Source organism: Gorilla gorilla, chromosome 17 (assembly GCF_029281585.2).
Source record: "Gorilla gorilla gorilla isolate KB3781 chromosome 17, NHGRI_mGorGor1-v2.1_pri, whole genome shotgun sequence".
Classification (NCBI taxonomy): Eukaryota; Metazoa; Chordata; class Mammalia; order Primates; family Hominidae; genus Gorilla; species Gorilla gorilla.
The window spans coordinates 75,712,870-75,738,407 of NC_073241.2; the positions used below are offsets into that span (position 1 = coordinate 75,712,870).

The following is a 25,538-nucleotide window of genomic DNA, read 5'->3' on the forward strand; positions in this document are numbered from 1 at the left end:
GATTACAGGCGTGAGCCACTGTGCCTGGCCGACCCTATTTTTAAGATATATCCAGAACCAGCCCACTTGAAAACTGTCTAGTATCTATCTGCCCTCCTGCTACTTGGGTCCAAGTCACCATCATCTCCTATTTGGAAATTATCAAGAGCCTCCTAACTGGTCTTCTAGCTTTTTGCTACCTGTGGTCAATTCTCTATGAAGCAGCCATGTGATCCTATTGAGACGTAAGCCCAAGTATGTCCTTCCCCTGCTCAGAACCCTCCAGTGGCTTCCCATGTCAAGTAAAAGCCAAAGACTTTACAACGGTCTGCAAAACTCCTCATGATCTGACTCTCCTCTTCCTGTGTTTTCCTTTGTTCATTTTTATGTATTTTTAATTTTTATTTTCTTTAGAGACAGGGTATCAATTTTCTACCCAGGTTGGACTGCAATGGCGTGATCATAGCTCACTATAACCTCGAACTCCTGGGCTCCAGTCATCCTCCTGCCTCAGCCTCCTGAGAAGCTGGGACTATGAGCATGCACTATCATGCCCAGCTAATTTAAAAAAATATATTTTTGTAGAGATAGGGTCTCACCATGCTTCCCAGGCTAATCTTAAATTTCTGGCCTCAAGCAATTCTCCTGCGCTGGCCTCCCAAAGCACTAGGAGTACAGGTGTGAGTCACTGCACACAGCTGTGCTTTCCTTTCTCACCTGTCACCTGCTCTTTTCCAAGCTCACTCCCGTCTGCAGATACTCTTGCTCCCTTAAAGGGACTGGTTCATTTTTGTACCTGGTGTTGTCACCTTTAGAGGGAGTTGCTGAATCCAGAGTGACAATTTTAGGCAAAACCAAGTGGAAATATGACTATTAAATGTACGCTCCCAAATCCCTTACACTTGGCTGAGTTGAACAAAGAGTTTGTGTATATATGTACATGTGTGTGTGTGTGTGTGTGTGCGTGTGCGCGCGTTCATGGACTGCAGAATACAAAGGGAAAGAGAAAGTCCTCTATTGAAGAAGCCATCACAAGCAGAAGCAAGTCTAGAGCCAAGAGAATGGTCTTGGACCAAGAAGTCCTCCCAAACCTTCTCTTGCACATCCCCAATTTTAGCCTCTGGGTAATGACAGTGGGTTCAGGAATTATAAAGGAAAAAGCGAGACAGCATGGTGGGAAAATGCTGCACAGGATGCGAGAGGGCATTGTCTGCCCCAGCCCTGCCACCTACCATCTGGGTGACCTTGGACAAGTCACATATCCTACCCAGATCTTGATTTTCCCATTGGCGAAGCTGGAGGTTTGGACTGAACAATTGCTATGGTTTCTTCCCACTCCAAATTGCTAATATGCTAACACCTTTGAAAACAAGCTGTCTTGGTGCTGGCTAACAACTTCAGGAATGCAACACTGAAAAGGTGTGCCCAATGGTGCAAAATCAAACCCTCTTTTAGATGAACATTCTTAACAGAAAAAAAAAAAAAAAAAAAAACACCTTTGGTTTTTTGCCTGCTTACACAACTCCAGGACTTTGCATTCTTGAATCTCATTAGCTCCCACAACAGCCCTGGGCATCATCCTCCCATTTCATAGGAGGAGGAACTGAGACTTGAAGGAGAAAAGTCACTGCTTAAGGTGACCCAGAGCCAGAGCCTGCCTGGCCCTGAAGAATAAGCCATTTAAAGACATTTGCAGGAAATCCTTATTCTGTTTTGAGATCCTTCTTCCCCCAATTTATCACTTGATAAATTTGGATTGTTGTTACATACTACAATTTCTTAGAGGAGGAGATACTTGCATTGTTTTAAAATTCTCTTAAAATGTATTTCTTTATGCATATGCCCACTAATATGCATAATTCTATATAAATACAAAAATCATCTGATCATATACATACTTTTCTAAACGTACTTTTTTTTTGCTCCCTCTTTGCTTGGCTCTCTTTCTTTCTCCTTCTTCTCACTTCAGCATCGCTTCTCCTCAGATAACCCATGTAACAGTTGAGGGTGTAGCCTGCCAAATTTCCCTCCATTTCACCCAACCCTGCACAGACCCACGTGTACATAGACATATGGGGATGTCAGTGTTCCCTTTACAAAACGGCATCACATAAGACATGTTTTCCTGTGTCTCGCTTTTCTCACTCAATAATACTTCCTGGGAATTGCTCCAAGTCATCTGGTATGTATTTAATTCATTATTTTTGATGGCTGAAAAATATTCCCTGGTGTAGATATAAGGAAATGTTTTCTGATAGACATAATTATAGGATCACCAAAATGTGGGCCCTGCAGACTTACACAAAGCTCTGGCTTTGGAAGGACACTCAGCGGGCTGCTCCTGCTAGAAAGGGGGGAAGGTGTCCAGCCAGAGTAAAGGCAAAAGCAGAGAAAAATGAGCAGAAAAAAGTGATACATATTCAAAACTATGTATAAGCACACATCTGTGAACATTGTGTATTAGAAAAATCCCAGAGAGAATGGGGTCACCAAAATGCTCATCATGGTGGCCACCTCTGATGGGCAGGGCTGTAGGGAATTTTTACTTTCTTTTACATACATTTCTGTATTTGAATTTTTATGGTTGTGTATTAGATATGCTACCGGGATAAACAATAAAGGTGTTTTCAGTTAAAAAACAAGTTCTTTTTGTATGACCTTTCACCCAAATCCTGAGGCTATTAGTGATGAATGAGAACTGGTCAGGAAGGTCAACAGCACACTGCAAAAGAGGGATCAGAATGGAAATAGCTGTGAGATGGACATTTGGAGTTATTGTGTATATGAGATATTGAGATTAAATTCATTTGTAATTCATGTAACTCCAAATATGGCTAACATGGTGGCAGGAAAGGAATTGTGGATGTTACAAACAGTATTAAGCAAGTGGTTTTATAATGCAGAATGTAGGTTCCTTCTAGAATGAGGCCATGTGAATTGTCACCACGATTAAACATGCCTGCAAAGTCCCCCTTCTGGACGAAGGTGGTATTTCTGCAGGCGACAGGTTTTCATCCAGCAGAGACCACAGGCTCGAGAACTGCAGGCGACAGGTTTTCATCCAGCAGAGACCACAGGCTTGAGAATTGCAGGTGACAGGTTTTCATCCAGCAGAGACCACAGGCTTGAGAACTGCAGGCAGGCAGGGGTGAGCTAGGGCATGACTTCAGAGAGCTCCTAGGCTGACACCCCTGCCATCGTCCCTCTACCCTAGACCCTATAGAGCATCCAGCTCTCCTCCCAAAGGGCAGCGTGAAGCACAAGGAGGTGATGGGTAACTGCTGGAGGCCACACAGTTGACCAGGTGACAGCGCTAGTATCCAGAGGCCTGGACCCCCTGCAACCCCTTCACTTCAGGAAGAGCCCCTTCCCCACAGATATCTCTTCCTCCTCCCCCCTTCCCAGCCCTGGTGACAACAAAAGACAGGCTGCATTCCTGAGGCTGGAGGGAAAGATGCTTCAATTAAGAGCGGCTTTTTCTTCTGCAGGATGGAAAATTCTACAACTCAGGCCCAGGACTGTGGGGCAGGAAGCTTACAGCTGGGCCTTTGCCTTCCTTTCCTCCTAAGACAGGAAGGTGCCAGGTGGTGCTGAGAACTCTGTCTCAGCCAACATTGTGGGTTTAAGGGTAATGTGAGGGTGACTATTTTATTTTGTTTTGTTTATTTTGGGAGGTTTGCAGAGGAGCAGTATCAGCAGACACAGTCCTTGTGGATGGGAGGTAGTACTGAGCCATGGAAAGGGCTTAGACCTGGCCCTGACTTGCTCAGTGAGTCATTCACTTTTCTGGGATAGTCTCCCAGCTGTCAAGTTCTCATCAGTACTGGTCCTAGCAGCCACATAGAGCAACTCCTACAGGATTGATTGTACTTGAGCTGGGCTTTCTCTAAAAGAGCAGCAAATAATGCCATAGCTCAAGAGGGAAGTTGCTATGAACAGAGTTGTATCTCCCCAAATTTATACATTGAAGCTGGAACCCCCAATGCCATGGTATTTGGAGATGGGGGACTTCAAGAGATAATTAGGTTTAGATAAGGTCATGAGGGTGGGGCCCTTATGATGGAATTAGTGCCCTTACACAAAGAGGAAGAGAAACCAGAGCTCTCTCTCTCTGCCACGTGAGGACACAGAGAGAAGGCGGCCATGTGCAGGACAGAAAGAGAGTCCTCCCAGAACTCCACCATGCTAGAACCCTGATCTCAGACTTCCAGCCTCCAAAGCTGTGAGAAATAGCTTTCTGTTGTTTAAGCCACACTCTCTGATATTTTGTTATGGCAGTCTGCGCAGAGGTCAGAACCTCTTCTGCCAAATTCCCAAGGAGTTGCTTGGTCTGGGGGAGCCAAATCCAGGGAGCTGCAGGTTGGACAAATGTGGTTTTGAGAAGCTTGGGCTCCTGAGGGCCAGAGCCCATAGCCGAGGGCTCTGCCTAGGTCCAGCCTGGCTGCCGCTTTTGTGCAGACAAGGGCTACCTTTCCTTGTGCAGGGAAGGCTCTAGGGTGTGGTATGAGCAGGGCCAGCCCCAGGGAGAGGTGCAGATGTGGGAGGGTCCACGGTGGTTCTGGCCCTGTGAGCTGTGTACTCAGCTTTCACTTACCCTTTGGCAAGCCTTGACCTTGGATTCCCCTTTCCACCCTCCCCTGGCTCCTTCTCAGCACCTTTCCTGCCTTCCAGAGCCTCAGGGCTCTTCCTGGCTTCCAGCTTGGTTACCAAGGGGTTTTAATTAGACAAATTGATGACTGTGACTATGTTGCCCAGGTAACTAAGACCCTTAATCTTCCAGAAATGTCTGAGTCTCCAGAAGGCTCTGATGGGAGAATGCAAAGCCCCTTATCTGGGGTACTGTGAGGCAGATGGACCATTGGATTACCCTAGCTTGTCTCTGGTCCCTACTCTGCCCACATGGATGGTGGGTTTTCACTATGACCCACCAGGCTTCAAAACTGTGTTTCTTTGTCATTTTAGATTGAGGGAAGGGGAAGGCAAGGAAAGTCTCTGCTCTCTGGCACTGTTTGATTTTCTCAGTATCCTTCCAAGGAAGCATCCCTGGATTCAAAGACTAGATGCACCCTAGGTCATCTGGCCTACTCCCCTGCCTCTGATAGTAGATGCACAATCCAGATAGCTTCAGAACCATACAGCTGTCTCTTCCCTTCCTGCCTTCTAGGCCTCCTGAACAGGGTAATCTTGACCTTGAAGAAGAGACCTCATCACACCCTGCTCTCTTGCCCACGGTCCAGCTCAGTCCCTGCCCCATGCTGAGGGAGTGGTACTTCCTTGGGGAGAGGCTCAGTACATACACATTGCCGTACTCCATCTCGGTGATGGTGATGGTCTTGACATGCCAGACAAGTTCCCTCTTGGGGATAAACCGGTCTTCCCTGGCAAGGTGGCCCACACAGAGGGAGGCAATGTCCCCCAAGTAGATGCTGTCAAACTCAAACGTGTCTGTGGTCCCCCTGCAGGAAACAAAAGTGTGGTCCATGAGCTGCCTTTGCCCACTGAAGCAGGTAAGCATTTGTCGGGGGCCTGCTGCATTCCAAGCAGTGGGCCAGGGAACAGGGATGGGATGGCAAGCAGGAGCTCATGGCAGTCCTGGAGGCTTTGAGGGGTTCAGTTCAGTTTGGGACCAAGACAATCACTATGAAAAAGCCCCACTAGCTGCCTGGCCTCAGCACCAAAGAATGGTGACATCGTTATGCAGGATGGAGATGGGGAGGGTGGTGAGACTTGGAGAGCAGAGGGAGGAGGGGAAGGGAAGAGTCCCCTGTAACAGACATGTCTTAGCAAAGTCATAGGTGGGAATAGTGGGGTGTGGAGGTGCAGATATTTCTGGGGGAATGCTGGCTTGGGTGAAGTTTGGGTTCAGGGAGGGAAAAGCTAATGGAGAAGGTATGGGTGCAGGCAGCCTGTGGGGGTAAGTGCCAGTCTAAGGTGTCCAGACTGCATCCTGATGTAGAGATTTGAAGAAAAGGTTGTTATAAATGGAATGTCTGTGCCCCAGTTCCCCCAAATTTATATGTTGAAACCTATTCTCCAGTGTGATGGTATTTGGAGGTAGGGTCTTTGAGAGGTGATGGGGTCATGAGAGCTGAGCCCTCATGAATGAGATTCATGCCTTTATAAAAGGGGCCCTGGAGAGCTCCCTCCCCCTTCTGCCATGTGAGGACACAGTGAGAAGATGGCTATGAACCAGGAGGCAGGCCCTCACCAGACACCAGATTTGCTGGTGCCTTGGTCCTGGACTCCCAGCCTCTAGAACTGTGAGAAATACATTTCTGTTGTTTCTAAGCTACCAGTCTGAGGTATTCTGTTATAGCAGTCAGAATGGACTAAGAGAAAGATGTAGCAGAGTTAAGGGGGAGGTGGAGGCTGTCTCAGCAGTCCTGGAGAGAGTGAGGAGATGAAGTGGGCATCCGGGCAGTTCAGAGGTGGCTCTGATGGGAGGAGGTGTGGTCCTTGTCTACGTAGATGTGGGGCAATGTTTGGACTGAGTAGCACTGTCCATCCACAGGGTGGGCTCCCATTAAATGCAGTCCCATGCTTTCCCTTTCACCATTGCCTGTTTAGCCCCTGGGTGCTTGCACAGGATTGGCACACAGTATGTGCTCAGTAAGTACTTGCTGGTTAGGCCCATTTGTGTACCTATGGCTCCCACCCAAGAGGGAGATTCTTGGGGTCCTCCCTTACCTACCCACCCCCCACCACTTCCCATGGGCCTCCCATTCCTACTTCCTAAAGGCCCGCTGCCTAGAAGAATTTTCCACGAGAAACTCTTTGGATCGGTTCTTCCTGCCCTCCAGGATGAGCCAGACGTTCTCCCTGGTTTCGCCTCCGTTGCCCGTTTCTATGACGATCTCGTAGGCTGTAATGGAGGAGGTGGGGGAGGGTCAGCACAGGGGAAGGAGCGCCCGTCTTCAGGGCGGGAGCAAGAGGGTCACGGCCTCCGGTCCTTCATTTGATCTTAGGCTGCAGCCTGGGGGTGGGGGAGGCAGGTTAAAATCACCACGATTGAGGCGTTGTAGGTAGAATCTGCCCGGATTCTGGGGCTACAGCGAATGCTCTCACTTTATTTATAGTAGCAACCTCTTTGCAGGCAAATATGGGAGCCACTGGGAATGCAGCAGGAGGTGGGGCTGAACATTCAGCTACAGGGGTGAGATGCAAAATGGAGATTGGTGCTGAGAAGGGAGAAGAAGTGGGGCCCAGTGCAAAAGCAAAGGGGAAAGACCCAGGCAGGCAAAGCCCCCCCGAAGACCCTTGCACTTGCTCCAGCAAGCAGTCTCACTTGCATCTTGTCTTGGTGTCACTCCATCTCACCCTGCTATTCACTCAATCATGTCTGCACAGGTGTGCACTCCTCCAACACTGGTTAAGTAGGTGCCAAGTGCCAGGACTGGACTAGACCCTGGGTGACACTAGAACTCAATCTCTAGCCCCAGACACAAACACGGACTGTACCATATGACAGAATGTGATAGATAACCCTGCAAAAAAGAGCCAAAGTACCATGGGGTAAGAGGAAAACCTGGCTCCCCATTTCCTCTCCCACCTCGTGTCCTGGTACTTTCTCTCTTTCTCACTCCAGCCACTCTGCCTCCTAGCTGCACCCAGAGCACTTAGGTGTGCTCCTCCCTAGAGCTCTGCAATGCTGTCCTTCTGCCTGGAGTCCTTCCCTCTTTCCCTCTCCCTCCCCCACCCATAGTGGCGTGGCTCACTGACTCACCTCCTCATCCTTACTCAAAAGTCATGTCTCAGAGATGTCTATCCAACCACCCTAATTAAAATTGCTACCTGATCCCCCTAAGCCAAGATACTGAGAGAGTGTGACATGTGATCCAGGCTCACTCCCCAGGGACCAGACCAGGGATGGAACCAGCACCCTGGAGGACACAGTAAGTGTCTGGCTTGAGTGTCCCTAGACATAGACCCCTTGCTGCAGTACCTGAATGACTGACGGTCTGGGATTCTGGATCCAAAGGGGTAGCTCTGTTTCTGTGCCTTTATCTCAGAGACATGATAAAAATAATGAAGAGGAGAGATGACCATACCTATGGCTCAATGTAGCACCAATCCCAGCCCCTCAGCCACCCTTTTGCCTCTGTAACTTTTCTCAAGGAGAAATCTCTGCTACCTGAAACAAGTAGAGTGAATCTAGGCAAAGAGACAGGCAGCCTCTAATAGAGGAAGAGATCCACAGAAAGTGCATCCTTCTGCAGTAGGGAGGGGTTCTGCAGCCCAGGGCAGATTCCAGCCCAGAGACCCAAAGCCATCCCAGCAAGGGAAGTTGTACCACTGCTTTCTGCTTTCCCATGGGAGGTGATGGTCTATTCTGCAAACAGGTACTGGTGAATTCAAAGAGGGATCCTGGGTGTGGTTAGGGAAATGGTTTGTCAGAATCAGTGAGGGAGGCACGGAGCACTGGGAACCTGCATATCACCGTGATGGACTCAAGTAGGAGGTGTGAGAGATGATGTGGGTGGGGTTTCCTACATGGATTGAAATGAATTCTTTCCTAGTGGTTCTAAGGATAAGGTAGAGAAGCAAGGTTTGTAAGCAAGGACGTTTAGGTAGATTAGAAACACATGTTGCTAGTCACATCGGTGGTCTTTTGAGAGGAAGTTTCAATCAGCATATTTTCACCTTGCTTTCTTTCCCACATGAAGCGGCTTGATAAAAATGTAGAAGGCATGATTCTCAACTTTGTTCACAGGTTGCTGGGAAGGAACAGATGAAAGAGGATCAGGAACTTGAATATTCAGGGCAGGTAAATGTGATGAGCCCCATCTAACAGATCTCCCGTGGGGCCAGCACACCCAAGGACAAGCCCTACTGGAGGAAGACTCTCAGTAGTCATGCAAAGGAAGAAGCACATGGAAGTCACTAGCATAAAGGGGCCACCAGCAAAGCTACTGTGGGCTTAGGAGGCATGGGTCGTAGTTTGAAAGGCAAGACAGGAGAGGAGCGAACAGATCCCCGTTGAAATCTTGCCTTCATCCTGGGCATGGCATCTGCAGAGGGCAGCGGATGAGTGATACAGGTTGTACCAAGAGGGAAAGGGACAGGATGCAGGGAAGATTCAATGTCACATTGTTCAAGGAGCTGCAGAATAAACAGATGTTTAGTCTCGAGACAAGAACTACAGGGGCATGTGATGGCCATGGAGGAATGCTAGGAGCATAGTTGGGCTTCTAGTGGACATTTGGATTTTACTGTCTTACATTTCAGGACCATTGTTTACGCTGAGGAGCTCCTACCATGTGGGTTGGATGGAGCTGAGAGTCCTGGGCCTGCCCAATCAGAATCCTCCCCAGAATCCTCCTAGAGGATCTGTGTATGGAACTTAAGCAGGGAGATGCTCTCTTCCCTTCCATGGAAGCTATTAAGCTGGAATGGTGTGGGATTAGAGCTGCGAGCAGCCAACTTCCACAATGGAGAGAGTCTGTACTAAAACAAAGTTGACACATAGGAGGAAACAGAGTTGAGAGGAGAAGAGAGAAAGAGACATACTGAGACCACGGGAGCCTCTGGAGACAGCCAAGTCTCGGCTAGAGCCACCCAAGACTTCCAAGTTCTGGGAGCCAATATATTCCCTTTTGCTACAGCCAGCTTAGGATTGGGTTTCAGGTACATACAACCAAGAGTCCTGACCACTCCTGAAATTTTCTGTTTGACTCCATTGGGACTACCAAAGGAGGGGTGCTTCAATAACATAAATATGAAGATGGATTTTCTAGCTGAACTGTCTGGTGAAGCAAGCAGTGACTGTTCCATCCCTGGGGAGTTGGCCTGCAAGCTGGACTGTATTTTGGCTGGAAGTGTTGCAGGTAAGGCTGACTGGGCAGCCTTAAAAGGCTTCAAGAGTGGGAGCATAGGGAGTGGGAGGGGCTGCAGAGAGGAAGACATTGGCCCTGCCAGAGGATGTCCCAGAGAGAGATACAGACAGAAGGAGCTTGGGTCCCTAAATCACTCCATGGAAGACCTCCCACCAAACACACATACTGGACTGGGTATTATAGGAGTGAAAAATGTTTTGTTGTGTGAAGACACTGAGATTTAGGGGTTTGCCTCTTACTGAAGCTAGTGCTGCCTTAATAACTAAGATTGGAAAAATCCATTTCTTATGTCACACTCTGCCTTTGACAAGCCTCTTCCAATCTGTTGGGCCCAGACCCTGGCATCTGTGAGAGGCACATCTCCCTCAGCTTTGATGTCCATCCCCTCAGGATCAATTACTCTTCCCCTTTAAATATCCCCTGAGGAAGGGACAAAAGGAAAGCCGCTGCTGGAGATACTGGCTTCCCCTGCATTCTGTTTCTAGGAAGCGTTGATTAGGCAGCTGTTGCCGCAGGCATCAGTTGGATGATGTCCATGTTATAAAAATAAACCAGAGAGGACTCCACACCAAACCACCCAGCTCAGCCTTCAGGTCAGGGTCAGCTTGTCCCCAGTGGGTTTTCCTGCTACCTAATTAGTCCCTGTGATTCTGAGCCATGAGCTGGCATCAGTGTTTCTTAGCAGTTCCAGTTTCACCAAACAGCATTTAGGATGTTTCCTCATGCATATCTCCATATTATTCCCTGCATCGGGCACCTGACCCCCCTCTAGCTGGAACGGTGTCTTCTTATTCCAGCACCATTCCCTGCCTCCCTCCTGAGCCAATGCTCTCCCCCACATACTGGTCTCTTCCAGCTCATCATGGATCTTGTTGTTGGCACAGGCGAAGTCGCGGACCGTCTGCCCGTCACCCTCACTCTTGGAGAGCCAGCAGTCGCACTGGAAGTGGAAGGTCTCGTCGCGGGAGTTGTCCTTCACATCGACATAGCTGAGATGCCAGCCAGGAAATATCCCTGTGGAAAAGACACCATGGGGGCTGGAAGCTGGACGTGCCTTCCCTCCCCTTTCAGACTTCTACATCCCCACAACCCATTGGCTGTGTGGCCCTGCACAAGTTATCTGTCCTCTTTGGGCCTTGATCTCCTTGTTGATAAAGTGAGGGGTTGGGTTAGGTGGTCTCAGAGGGTTCCTCCAGCACAGAGGATATAATTTTCGCAAAGCCCTTAACTTTGGGTTCATGAACCCTAGAGGATCTGTGTATGGAACTTAAGCAGTCCATGACCCCAAGAAATTGTGCTGTAATTATTCATGAACAGTTTACCAGGGAGAGAGCTCATAGCTGTCATTAGATTTATAATTGAGATCTCTGACCCAAAATAGAACTTTCTGGAGCTCACCAAGATGAAGGATGACTTCTATTACTTCCTGACACCAGTATTTACTTAGTCCATGCCCATTATCCTTCCAGAATCAGTTCAGGTGTCAACTCCTCCAAGAAGCCTTCCCTGATGTCCCCTGATCACCTGCTAGGCCTGCATCAGGTGTTCTCCATGCTCCTATAGCCCCCTGCATCTGCCGTGGCCACACCCTGTCCACCTTGTTTTGTCAGTATTTACACGTGTCTCATCCTCCAGGCCATGAGCTCTTGAAGGCAGGGAGTAGGTCTTACTTGTTTTCGTTTCTTGCATGCCTAGCATAATGACTGGCAAGTAGCAGTTGCTCAATGAATGCTGAATGAATTAATGTGTCATGACTTGGCTAAGCTGTTCAACAATCATAGAAGAAATCCAAAGCTGCTATTTCTTTTGGGTATGTTGCTAATATTGAACACATAGCTGCCCTTGTTATAACTGGCAGGGCTTCCCTCGGAAGTGTGCCCACCATAGCACAGCTATCAAATATGAATTGATGTGCACTTGCCTGCATGGTGTAAATAGCATGCGTGTGACAGCTGCATGCTCTTTATACCATGCACTGGTTGAGTTACTCTCTTCTCTTCAAAGTCCTTGAGAACCCTTACAACCAAAGGACCCCAGGCAGGAGGATATCCCAGTGGTTTGGCAGGTTACTTGCTGCTCATTATATGTCCACAAGGAAACTCCAAGAGTCTTAAAGCACAAAGGGACACAAAAAGATAGACACACTTGCAGTCACCCAGATCACAGGGGACACATGTTAAGGCTCAGCAGGGAATACACATTGGCGGTCCTGGTATAGCATCATTCCGGGTTGAAAAAGTACTTCTTATGTTTTGTAAACACAGGTCTTCACTGAAGTGGAAAACAGCACCAATAGAATTAAGCTAAATTTTAAAACACTTCTGTTGAGTTAAACAGTGAAGTTATTTATTTATTTATTTATTTATTTATTTATGAGACGGAGTTTCACCCTTGTTGCCCAGGCTGGAGTGCAGTGGCGTGATCTCGGCTCACCGCAACCTCCGCCTCCCAGGTTCAAGCAATTCTCCTGCCTCAGCCTCCCAAGTAGCTGGGATTACAGGCATGCACCACCACACCTGGCTAATCTTGTACTTTTATTAGGGACAGGGTTTCTCCATGTTGGTCAGGCTGGTCTCGAACTCCCGAACTCAGGTGATCCACCCGCCTCAGCCTCCCAAAGTGCTGGGATTACAGGCATGAGCCACCTCGCCTGGAGGTAAGTTATTTTAACAATAAATTTGTTTTTTAACTCGATTAGTCTTTCATTTTTCTACATTAGGGCCAATTCCACCTGTAAGTTTGCAAAATGGCTGCTTTCTGAGATGCTTCCTGACAGTGTCATGAAGATGAGACCTTCTGCCTCAAGTGCGACTGCTGGCTGTCGAAGATTGAACTACTTAGCAGCCTCAATGCATTCAGTCTGGAAATGAGGCAGAGGAGACCTGCTGAAGCAGTGCTCAAACACTTCTGAAGTGGAATATAGGAAGGAAGAGACAGGTAAAGAGGAAGGCAGAGAAAAAGGCGACAAGTTGACGATTTTATTGGAAGGTGTCCAGGTGGAAGAGACTTTTTGTCCTCCTCCCACCGTTCATCCTCACTGTGTGCATGTGTGTGACAGAAGACACACACACAAACAGATTCTACTATCCAGCTCTTAGACAGTTTGATTGCTACAGACCTCTGGAGTGGGGCCTAGGCATCATTAGTCATTAAGGCTCTCCAGGTGATCCCAATGTGTAGCCAAGGCTGAGAACCTGGGCCTGTATCACTATCACCTGGAGGGTTTATTAAACTATAGGTTACTGAGCCCTACTGCCAGAGTTTCTGATTCAGTTTGCGGTGGGGTCCAAGAATGCCCATCTCTAACTAGCTCCCAGGAGAGGTCAACGCTGCTGGTCCTAGAGCGAAACCTTGAGAACTACTGATTCAATGTATCAGGACCAGAGTCAGAGAGGTCTTTCTACAGAATCACAGCAATAGGAAATCAATGGGAAGTTTGAACATGTGATTGCATGTGTGAGTGTGGGCATGAGTATGCTAGCGGAGGAGGATGGCATTACCTGGAGACGTGGGCCATCACGAGATTGTTTCTGTTGCTGGAATGCACCATTTATCATGCTCTACCCTACACAGTTTTCACTACACAATTACACTTTCCGGGCTCCAGCCAGAATGGTGACAGAGAAAAACAGTGAGTTAAGGGGAAGGGTGGATTCTGGGATGGCTTTACCTTTATCCACATATAATTCATTGCCCCCACTGCATGGATGAAGACAACCAGAATAGGAGCCTGTCTGGCCTGGGTTGCCCTGGTGCTCAGTGGCAGGTTGCCTCTCTTCCCACTGTGGCCCCCTTTCCCCCGTCCTCTCAAAAATTGGCATTGTCTGACCCCATCCACAATTTTCAAATTAGAATTCCTCAAAGAAACTCCTTCCATGAGCTTTGTGCCTACTGCTCACTTAATTGCCTTGTTTCGGAAATTTTGGGTGTGATTGACAGGGATCTTACCATGACTTTCTCCCACTAAGAATCTATGAAACATGCAACTAGGAACAGGTGGCTCTGGCAGGCTGATGTCATGTGTCTGGATTTTGCTGATGATGACAGCAGGATAGTAGAGAGTAGATAGCAGGATAGTAGACTCACAGGTACAGCATGGCTAACTGAGTGGCCAGCACTAGCTGCATGGTGGATATCCTACTTGGCCTTAGCAGATGTATTAGTTTGTTCTCATGCTGCTGTGAAGAAATACCCAAGACTGGGTAATTTATAAAGAAAAGAGGTTTAATTGACTCACGGTTCTGCATGGCTAGGGAGGCCTCAGGAAACTTACAATTATGGCAGAAGGCAACTCTTCACAAGGTGGCAGGAGAGAGAATGATTGCCAAGCGAAGGGGGAAGCCCCTAATGAAACCATCAGATCTTGTGAGAACTCACTCACTATCACAAGAACAGCATGGGGGAAACCACCCCCGCAATTCAATTATCTCCCCCTGGTCTCGCCTTTGACACTTGGAGATTATTACGATTTAAGGTGAGATTTGGGTGGGGACACAGAGCCAAAGCATATCAGTAGACCAAGAAGGAACCATCTGAAATTGACAAAGAATCCATTGCTTTACAAAGTCTCCTCTTTTAGGGTTCTGCTTTATTTTTTTACACAAAAGTAACAAACACTCTACACTATTTGACACCTTTTACTCACAGACAAACTATATCAAAATATAAATACGGACTCATTCTTTTTCATAGTTGCCTGGTATTTCATTGAATGCACGTATCACCAAATTATTTATCTTGTCCTTGTTGATGGGTAATTAGTTGGTATCCAGGCTTGTACTTCTGTACACAATGCTATAATATCCTTCCAAATGCATCATAGTAATCTTTTAAAATGATATATCAGATTTTGTCACTTCTCCATATAAAACCCCCCAATGGCTTCTCATCACTGTCAGAATAAAATGCAAACTGCTCACCAAGGACTATTAGGATTGACATGATCTGGTCCTTTTCCACTCCTCTGATTTTATTTCATACTACTCACAACTTCACTTACTCTGTTCCAACTACACTGGCCTTCTTTTTATCCCTTGATATATGAAACCCTCTCTTTTCTTAGAAACTTTGCATCTACCATTCTGTCTGTTTGGAACTATATTCCCCAGGTTCTGAATGTCAACACCATCTCATCACTGAGGTGTCAGACCAAATATTCTGTCTTTGAGAAAGACTTTGTTAACAACCCTATTTGCAGAAGCTTCCTAATCCCCAATTACTTTCTGTCAATAATGATATGTCCACTTCACAATCTGAAATAAGTTTGTTTTTGTTTTCTCCTATATTGTATAGTTTGTCTTCTTCCACTAGGTTGCAAGCCCCTTGAGAACAGGAGCCTTTTGTAACCTATCCACCTCTATATTTCAATGCCTGGGACAGTGCTTGGCATATTATTAAATAAGTGTTTATTGAATGCATTAGTGTGCACCATTATTGAATAGGGAAGAATGGCTCTAATGGTGAAGTTTTAAGAGTGGATGGGAAAAAGAATTCAAAGCCCTAGCAGTGAGTGGTGGCCTGTCCTAGTAGAATTGATTATTTTGTCCCACAGTTTTGAAAGTTTACTTTAAGAAAAAGGCTTAGAAACTGTGCAGTGTGAGGTCTCAATCTTTTCAGGGAAGAGATGGCAGTCTCTGGATGGGAGTGAGACTTGCAGCTGCTCCCTAGAGTTTAACATGCCATCTCTGCCTGCGGTTCCCCAGTGGCTTTCCACATCTGATGGGACAAAAGGGCCCAACTCTGTGTTTACATATTTAGGGCCTTCTTCAGCCTGACTCCAATCATCTTATCTCTCACCTCAATAAGGAAGAGCCCTTTTACAAATCCCCTAGCCCAGTGAGATGGATTTAAGCATCCCTTTGGCATTTCCTCTCTCCTCATTATGGCACCCAGCTTTCCCTTGCCTTAAATACCTGCCTATTGTCCTCTGGACAATTTAGACCTCACTTCCTCTTCAATGCCCTCCAAAATCCCCGGGCTCTCAGCGTTTTTTGCTTGTCCATTCTCTTGGCCATGAGCACAGACATCTTGAGAAATCTCTGCTATTCAGGTCATAACTATGCCCTAACTTTTGTGGCTGGTTTTATGTGTATGCCTGACGTCTCTAATGAGATTTTAGGGAATGAGAATCATATCTTAGGAGCTCTTAATTGTATCACAGTGGTATAGACTTAGCATTCAATAAACATAGAACTGATCAATGATTTTTACTTTCTAAAGTGAACTGTCAATTCTTTGCTCCAGCACAAACCACTAAAAATTCTTCTCAGGTAGTCAGATAATTTTCTTCACCAAGCAACTCCATTCTTGACAATAATCTTTGGCAAGCTAAGGATTCATCTAGGTAACTCACATTTCTTCAGTAAGATCAATAAATGGTTTGAAGTAAGATATGGAACCATCACAGAGCCCTAGCTGTGGATGAATACGAGAATCTAGCTATTATTTTTCCACAAACACTTTTTCACATACGTTATCTAAGAGGCCATCCAGAGCAACACTCTGGGATCTGGCAGATCGGGTTGCAGTCTCAGCATATCCACCAAACTGAACACGTTATATCCCCATGCCTCAGTATCCTCACTTGTACAATGTGTGAATTGAAATAGATGATTTCTGAGGTTCTTTACATTAGGCTGGTTCAAAAGTCACCGTGGTTTTGGCAAAACTGCAATTACTTTTACACCAGCCTAATATTTCTACGAATTTATATTTTTCTTTCTTCTTTTTCTCTTTTTTTTTTTTTTTGAGACAGAGTCTTGCTCTGTCGCCCAGGCTGGAGTGCAGTGGCACGATCTCAGCTCACTGCAAGCCCCGCCTCCCGGGTTCACGCCATTCTCCTGCCTCAGACTCCCGAGTAGCTGGGACTACAGGCGCCCGCCACTGCGCCCGGCTTTTTTTGTTTTGTTTTGTTTTGTATTTTTAGTAGAGACGGGGTTTCACCGTGGTCTCGATCTCCTGACCTCGTGATCCGCCAGCCTCGGCCTCCCAAACTGCTGGGATTACAAGCGTGAGCCATCACGCCCAGCCATGAATTTATATTTTTCAAAAGAAAACACATAAATTCTTTCTTTCCTCAGAGCTTAATTTAACCAAAGAAGGCATGAAGAACAAGATAAATTAGAAAATAAATACTCTGGTTATAATTTGTTCAGTATTATAAAAGCTATCTGGGTAATTGGAATTATGGAGAATTAATCATTTGTCTTGATTTTCCTCTATGAACTATATTTTATGGTAATTAAATAGCCTGAGGGACTTTTTTTAACAGAAAAATTCTAGCTACTAAATGAATAAGAAATGAAAGAATTAGAAAATCACCATTTGTAACCTTAATTGATCATCACTGGATGAGTCCATTAGATGAAGAGTTATGAGGAAACTTTATAGTGGAGTAATCAGGCTGGCAGTCCCTGTATCCACTATTCAATGTTAGCACCAATAATAATGGGACTTCTGTGTACTTCATATCACATCAATAAACAGTATTTCCTCAATACATTGTATTCCTCACAGACTTACTCAGTATACAGTACTGAGGAAATTTACATATTTTCCATATATTCCATATACAATATTAAGAAAATTTACATATTACATAGTATTGGGAAAATTCGCCATGGAGTGGAAATTGAACAATACAAATAAATCATTGTTAAGTATGATAGTGGTGGTGTAATTTTGTAAGAAACTGTTCATTTTAAAAAGAGATCAGCCTGACCAACATGGTGAAACCCTGTCTCTACTAAAAATACAAAAATTAGCCAGGTGTGGTGCTGCACACCTGTAATCCCAGCTACTCAGGAGGCTAAGGCAGGAGAATCGCTTGAACCCGGGAGGCGGAGGTTGCAGTGAGCCGAGATGGCGCCGCTGCACTCCAGCCTGGGTGACAGAGTGAAACTCCATCTGTAAATAAATAAATAGAAACACACTATGTTTGGGGTGACATGACATGAAGTTTAGGATTTGATTTTATATCCCCCAGCAACCAAAAAGAAAAAATTTTAAAAGGTATGAACAATACAGCTGGTGTGACAAATTTCAATAGTTCAAATTTGACAGTTCAATAATCAATAACTGATTCAATTGTGAATCACTAATTCATAATTCTTGAACTTGGGTGATTGCTATGTGGAAGTTTATTACACTATTATCTTCACTTTTGTGCATGTTTAAAATTTTTCACTAAAAAAGAAATATTGAATAGACAAAAACGGTTGAAAGGTAGATTCAGAGGAAGAGAAGATTGCTACGCTTTAAGTTAACTAAGCATTTGTCACCTGATTTATATGGTATTTGTTCAGAAATCCCCATCTTTATTGTAGAAGACTCTCAAACAAAACATATTTTTCCTCATACGTGTCTATGCAAGGGAAGCATAAGGTATCTTGAAAAAAAATTAAAATAAACATAAAAAGTGTGGCATAGAGAGAGTCTAAGGACATGTTTAGCCATCTTAGCTTGTATTAACATTTAAACTTCCATCTCTGGAGGAGAAAGTTACCATTAAAAGGAAACTGGACACAAAACCTGGACTTCTCTCTCCCTCCCCTGAACCTAGTATCTCAACCACATGGGCTCAATAAGGATACAGAACGGCCAGTCATAGTGGCTTATGCCTGTAATCCCAGCACTTTGGGAGGCCGAGGCAGGTGGATCCCTTGAGGTCAGGAGTTTGAGTCCAGCCTGGCCAAAATGATGAAACCCCGCCTCTACTACAAATACAAAAATTAGCCGGGTGTGGTGGCACACTCCTGTAATCCCAGCTACTCCGGAGGCTGAGACAGAAGAATCACTTGAACCTGGGAGGCAGAGGTTGCAGTGAGCAGAGATGGCCCCACTGCACTCCAGCCTGGGCAACAGAGTGAGACTCTGTCTCAAAAATGAAATAAAACAAAAAAATAAGGATACAGAAATCTTCCTTTTCTTGATGAGCCTGAAGACCTACCAGCGATATTATCCTGGTTTCAGACCCAATGTCTGTTGAAGGGGAGGAGGGCCACTTCTTTGCCTACAAGGGGAAGAGGATCACATCAATGACTCAGGATTTCTTTAAACCCAAGAGCCATTATGGGTCCAAGGCAATCAGATAGTTTTTGGTTATCCAAAGTGGTGGTGGGGTGGGGTGTCAAGCTCTTTGGAGAGGCTGGCATCTGAACAACAATAGTAGCAACCAGTCACAAGGTTGGAGTGGTTTAGAGCTGTCCACGGTGCTGAACCCGCCTCTTTCAGATTTTGACCGTGAGGAGATGGAAGGAATTGGCTGATTGGAGTCACGTTTTTGCATAGTAGAAAAATGCATCAGGAAAACTAAGAAAGTCTGGATATGTGTGCAAGTAGTGTCTTGGGGGTGGCCGCAGCTGGCATTGGAGGACTTAGTCATGAGTCTGAGTTTCATGGCCAGGATTCAACTTTTAAAAAACCACTAAGGCACAAGGAACACTGATTCTGGGGAAAACTGAGTTCCCTATAACTGAAGCATAAAAAGACAGGGAAGGGTCTGAAAGAGAAGTATAAGTATAATTAAATTTTATAAAAATATATTAAGTCCTTATTATATTATAGGCAATGTGATAGGCATTAGGGAAAGAACATGAACAAGATAACGGTACCTGTGGAGCTAATGCTCAAGTAAAAGAGACAGAATACACATGTAGTTACAAATATGTCGACTGTTCTGGGAGTGGGCTCAAGCAAGGTAGGGCAATAGGCAGAACTTTCAGTGAGGAAGTGAGAACATAAGAGAGCTTCTAAACCACAGACATGCAGATATAATCATGGCAGGATGCACGGCGGGAGTTAGGTCACAAGACAGAGGTCACAAGGCAGAGGTCTCAGTGGCTGGAATTAAATGACAATTGCAGAGTGGGATCACAAACTAATCTACAATGCCTTTCAGTTCTGGGTTTCCCCTCTTTTTCATGCCTAGTGGAATAATTGGTTTCTGTGCCCCAAGTTATTACCAAACTAATTTCAGGGCTGTGGAGACCCCAGTTGTAAAAGTTAGGAGCAAGGCTTTTGCTAAACAGATCACTACTTGACACCAACTTTAGTGTTAGGACTCTGGGCCACCCAGCCTTGCTATGCCTTAAGCTGCTGCAGTTAAACCCTGCTGACTCTAGGCTCTCAGATGGGACTGTACTCTGATATGGTGAGATTAATCTTGGTCCAGTGGCCTTGAATATTTTCCACCCAGTAGCAAATCCTGAGGCAGACTGTTTATATTGAGACCCTAGGGAAGTCTTTACTCTTCCCCAGAAGGTTCTTCCCTACCATATTATTTTCCTAGGCCATCAGAAAAATTACCACAAACTTGGTGGCTCAAAATAACAGAAATTTATTCTTTCAGAGTTCTGGAGCCCAGAAGTCTGCAGTCAAGGTGTCAGCAGGTCAATTCTGTCTCTGAATGCTCTAGAGAAGAATCCTTCCTTGTGTCTTCCTAGCTTTGGTGGCTTCCAGCAATCCTTGGTGTTCCTCAGCTTGTCACTGCTATCTCCAGCTCCTATCTCTACCTCCATCTTCACATGCTCTTGTTTCAGCATCTTTCCATGTTCTCTCATCTTTTTATAAAGACACAAGTCATCATTGATTTAGGGCCCATTCTAAATCCATGGTGATCTCATCTCAAGATTCTTAACTAAGTCTAACTGCAAAGATCATATTTCCAAATATTATCACATTCTGAGGTTATTAGTGAAGAAGAATTTGGTGGGTGGGGAACACTATTTCACCCCTGACACCTACCCTTGGATAATGACAAATGCTTTAACAAGTGTGTCTGATACAATTGCTGCATCTAGAAACCCCTCAGTCACCTACAGGGGAGAAAGATATATATATCTGTGGAAGTCTAGAAAAGGATAGAATTCTGGACCCATCTATTTAGGATCCAGAAGCTGCTACAAGCTGATGTTCAACATTAATTTACTTATTCATATAATTGTTAAATACCTACTAAGTGCCAGGCATTAGGCATATAAATGTGAATCAAAATTTCCAGTCTTGAGAGACTCAAAAGTCTGCCAATTATGACTGGCAAGACAATTACAGTTCAGTATTGTGAGTGCTAGATATAGAGGTATGAGCAGAGAAGTTTAGGAGCACAGAGTAGGGAGCATCTAACTTCATTTAGGATAATCAGGGAGCTTCATGGAGAAGGTGATATTAATCTGGATTTTGAAGGATGCATAATAATTTAGCAGGGGAAGGGAATTGCAGGTGCAAAGTTTTCTCTTGGGTATCTATGAATGTCTGTTAGCTTGGGCAAAAGATGTAAGTTACTTCATGCAAGGTGAAATTTAAATAAGGGCTGGAATGAAAGTTTAGAGATCTAGGAAAAAAGAAGAGAGAGAATAACAAAGAAAACCTTTTGAATGAAAATAGCTAATCTTAGAGAGACCCTAGTTTCTGAAAACTTAAATGTACCATGCCATTCTTTGGATGTGTCAGAATAGTCAGGAATAAAGACAATTCCACATTACAAAAAGGACCAGAGAGCAGAGAGAGTGAGGCTAGGTGAGAAAGATTTCCTGACTTTCTGTGTGGTGTGTGTTTGTGTGTGTGTGGCAGGGGGAGGAAGCAATGAGGAGCATTTTTGTCTAACAAACATAAATCCACAAATTACAGAAAGCTGTTCATCTCCCCTTCCTTTCTCCCTATTACATACAGTGGCTTAAATATTTGGCTGTACAATGACATTTTTAAGCAGGGGATTCTAGAAATTTGCTAGGGAGAAATAAACACTTTAAATATTTTGAATTGCTTTGCTATTTGGAAGCAAATGAGGCCTCATGTTTCCTCTATTAAATTTATGTCCGGGAAACTATGGAGTAGGGAATTGACACACCACATCTTGGGATTTCATGGCCAGTGAACAATCTTCAGCATTACAGAGTTTCCCAGATGCAAATTTCCTCCCCAAGCGCATCCCACTTTGGAAGTACAAAAGATGGAGGTAATTCCTTCCCCTTCTCTTTTCTTCTTCCCCTCCTCTTCCTTCTTTTCCATTATCTCACCTCAAATGTTGAAATTCTTGGGAATCTGCTCTACACCATCCTTGCTTTCCTCAAGCTGCACTTTCTCTATAGACTCTGTTATTCACTCTTTATTGATGACTTTACTAGTCTCTCTGCACTAACAGCTTTTAGTTTACTATCTCAGATCAATCTTCCAACTAGCTTTCCTCCTGAGGTCCAGACCTCACTGTTACTGGACATTATAGATGTCACTCAGGCCTTCAAATTAAACTCATCAAGATGAAGAAAGTTCTCCAGCATCCTCACCATTCTTGTTCAGGTCTTCTCAGGCAAACCTTTAACAAGTCCTCTGCCTTAAATATTTCTCAAATCGGTCTGCTTTTTCTCCATTCCCACTGCCATCATCGTACTGCAAGACATTCGCCCACCAATTTCTTAATCATCTTTTGAAGTTTATTTTCTTCTCCATCTAACCTACCTCCCACAGACACTACAATGATCTTCTCTGAGTGATTCCTGTTCTTGAGACGCTTTGATGGCTTCTCAGTACACTCAGGATAAAAACCCAATCCTTGACATGGCTTATAATATTATGCATGGCCTGGTTCCTATCTATATTGTAGCTTCCACCCCTATTCCCTATTTTGTAGTCATTCTGGATTTTTCTTTAATTTTGGGAACATATCAAGATTTTTTCCTGTTTTGGGGCTTTTATATTTGCTATTCACTCTATCTCACATGTGTTCCTTCATTTTAAGCGAACACCACACTTCACCTAATAGCTACTCTTATTCATTCCTGAGGTTTCAGCTTAAATATCCCTTCTTCAGGAGGGTTTTCTCTGAGTCCTCGGACTAGCATCCTGTGGACCTCCATTTTAGACACACATCATTATTTAAATTAATTACTTGTTTAATACATGTAGTTTTTGCTAGAAGGTCATCCAGATGACCGGAATCTTGTCTGCTGCTCCCTAGCACTGAACACAATGCCTAACAGTAAGTACTCAATGGATATATAGTTGATCTTCGTTATTCACATGTTCAATCTTTGTGGATTTGGCTATTTGCTAAAATGTATTTGTAACCCTAAATTAATACTCATGTGGTCATTTGTGGACATATGCAGAGTGGCAAAAAATTTTAGTTGCCAAATGCACATGCACGTTCTCAGATGAGGCTGAACAAGGCAACACTGCCTTCTTGTTTCATCTCTCATGCCATAAACAATTGTCCTTTTCATGGTCTATTTAGTGCCATGTTTTCACATTTTTGTGCTATTTGTTAGTGAGTTCATTGTTTTAAAATGGCCCCCAAACATAGTGGTTGGTCCTCAAGCTGAAGTGCTATTTAGTGTTTCTAAATGCAAGAAGGCTGTAACGTGCCTTCCAGAGATGATACATGTTAGATAAGCTTCACTCAGGCATGACTTATAGGGCTGTTTGTCATGAGTTCAATCTTAATGAACAAACAGTAAATACTAAGTAAGATGTCTTTAAAAAGAAACACACATAAAACAAGGTTATCTATTGATCAGTTGGTGAAAATGTTGTAACCAGAGGCTCACAGGAACCTAACCCTGTGCTTCCCTTAGGAGCAATGGTTCAGTGTTCGCGAATTCAGAGTTCACAGCAACATTATAGGGCATAACTACCGTGAATAGTGAGAGCCAGCTGTAATTGATTTGTTAACAGAAATAAACATTAAAACTGAGGGGATTGTTAGGCCTGCAAAGGACCTGGACTGCTCATTTTGTCTCTGAAGAGGACACATCAGGTAGGAGGATGAAAACTAGAAAGGGGGAAACTTGCATGTCACTAAAAACAATCATTATTCCCGACTCCTGAAATGTGATTACATGACTTTTTCATCTCCCCTTTCTTTCTCCCTGTTACATACAGTGGCTTAAATATTTGGCTGTATAAGGACATTTTTAAGCAAGGGATTCTAGAAATTTGCTAGGGAGAAATAAACATTTTAAATATTTTGAATTGCTTTGCTATTGGGAAGCAAATAAGGCCTTATGTTTCTTCTATTAAATTTATGTCCAGGAAACTATGGAGTAGGGAATTGACATACCACATCTTGGGATTTTACTTTTTAAATCTTCTTCTCAAATATATGAGCCTTTACTTTCCTAGATGGTTTGGAAGGAAGGGTACAGCATGGAGGCAGGAATGGCTGAAAGGACTCTGGAAGGTTCATCTCGAGAAACAGGCTGAGACAGAAGGTATGGCAGCAACAGGGGAAGCCATCCAGGGAAGAAAGGGGTTAATTAGGTGGAGTTCAGATTTGGATAAGATGGAGTTGCAGGCAGGAAGCAGAGATGAGCTCTGATCTTGGATCCGCAACTCTCTACCTTTTATTGCTGTGAATTGGGGTTGGAATGCATAGTAATCTGGACCATCTTGTCAAGCATCTGGATGTTTATAGCAGGCCAGGTTGAAAATAGGCACCAAGGAAAGAACCTGGATCAGCCTGTGGAGTCCAGAGTTGAGAGAAGCCAGAGAAGGAGTCAGAACCACGGACAGCTCCTCTTGCCCCTGCCCCTGCCCCAAGACTGCTGAGTGATTTCTACAGAGTATGGTCCTTAACACAGCATCCTCAGTCTTTCTGGCTATATTCTCCACTCTCACCCCTCATGAATAAAACACCCATATTGTAAATGGCCCTGGCATGGAAAAGTTGGGTCATCATAGTCTACATGAAATTCTCCCCTCTCCAGTTTTCTGGGCTGACTGGGAAGAGGTTAGGGAACCCCATGCTTCTGGTCTCATAGTGAGCCTTAGAGGAAGGGCTCAGGCTGCTGGGGATACCACTTCTTCCTTCCCAGGGTTCTAATTCCTTTGGGTCTCTGCTATTTCTGAGATAGAGGCTATGGCAGAACAGGATTAAAAGACCTGGTATTTCTCAGCTCTCTGGGGGGAGTCTCAATTAAACTAACATTTATTAAGCCCTCACTATGCTCCAGGTACTGTTATAAGCAGTTTTGAAGATAAAGATGAATAAGGCATGATTCCTATCCTCAATGGCAATGACATCTTGCCAGTGTGTGCTGGTAGCCAGACAGAGAGTTGGAAGCCCACAGACATAATGTACTTCTTTCTGATTAAGGCAGGGACATAGTTCTTGGGAACATACTTCCTAAACAATGGTTTAGGCACTTTAACAGGAGAGACTGTAGACAAGCTCTCCTGTTAGGGTTAGGGTAGACAGACCTTGTCCTTACCTTCCCCACGCCCATGCCTGCCACCCTTACTAATCTGATCTGTCAAATCCCTCTAATTAGGCCTGTGGAGATACACAGAATGTGGCTCAATGCTTTCACACTTGTCTTGACTACGTGATCACTGTTGAGTGTCATGGGAAGATCTCATCCTGATCTTGTGAAGTGTCTGGGGCAGAAGATGGTCCTAATGATTATGGCTACTGTTATTCAACAAGACTTGGGAAACTGCTGCTAATCCTAAGACAATCAGAATGGATGATGAGATGGAGGGAAAGGAAACTCAGGGGTTTTTGTTTTGTTTTCATCTTAGGAAAGAGGAGAGGTGCATTAAGGATATTTGAGCATGATTTGCAAGTATATTTCTTTCCACAGACTCATAATGCCACTTGAATGATCAAGTGAGGAAGAAGAGTTCCCTTCCACTGCATGCTTTTCTGGACAAGACTAACCTGGTTACACCCTGATATTGGGGGGTGTAGCAAACAGAGATAAAGAGGCTGCCTCTCATCACCTCATCTTCTTG

At 44.8% G+C, this 25,538-nt stretch overlaps 1 protein-coding gene across 15 annotated transcripts in view; it reads right to left on the reverse strand.

Moving 5' to 3' along the window:
- LOXHD1 (lipoxygenase homology PLAT domains 1) overlaps positions 1-25,538 on the reverse strand; it is a 183,771-nt gene that overhangs the window by 2,426 nt on the left and 155,807 nt on the right. For all 15 annotated transcript variants that reach the window (XM_063699192.1, XM_063699193.1, XM_063699194.1 and 12 more), the window contains 3 exons: positions 10,656-10,826; positions 6,709-6,841; positions 5,277-5,435 (listed from right to left, as the gene is read on the reverse strand). In XM_063699192.1, the coding sequence (XP_063555262.1) occupies positions 5,277-5,435; positions 6,709-6,841; positions 10,656-10,826 (463 nt within the window). The remainder of the gene's footprint in view (positions 1-5,276; positions 5,436-6,708; positions 6,842-10,655; positions 10,827-25,538) is intronic.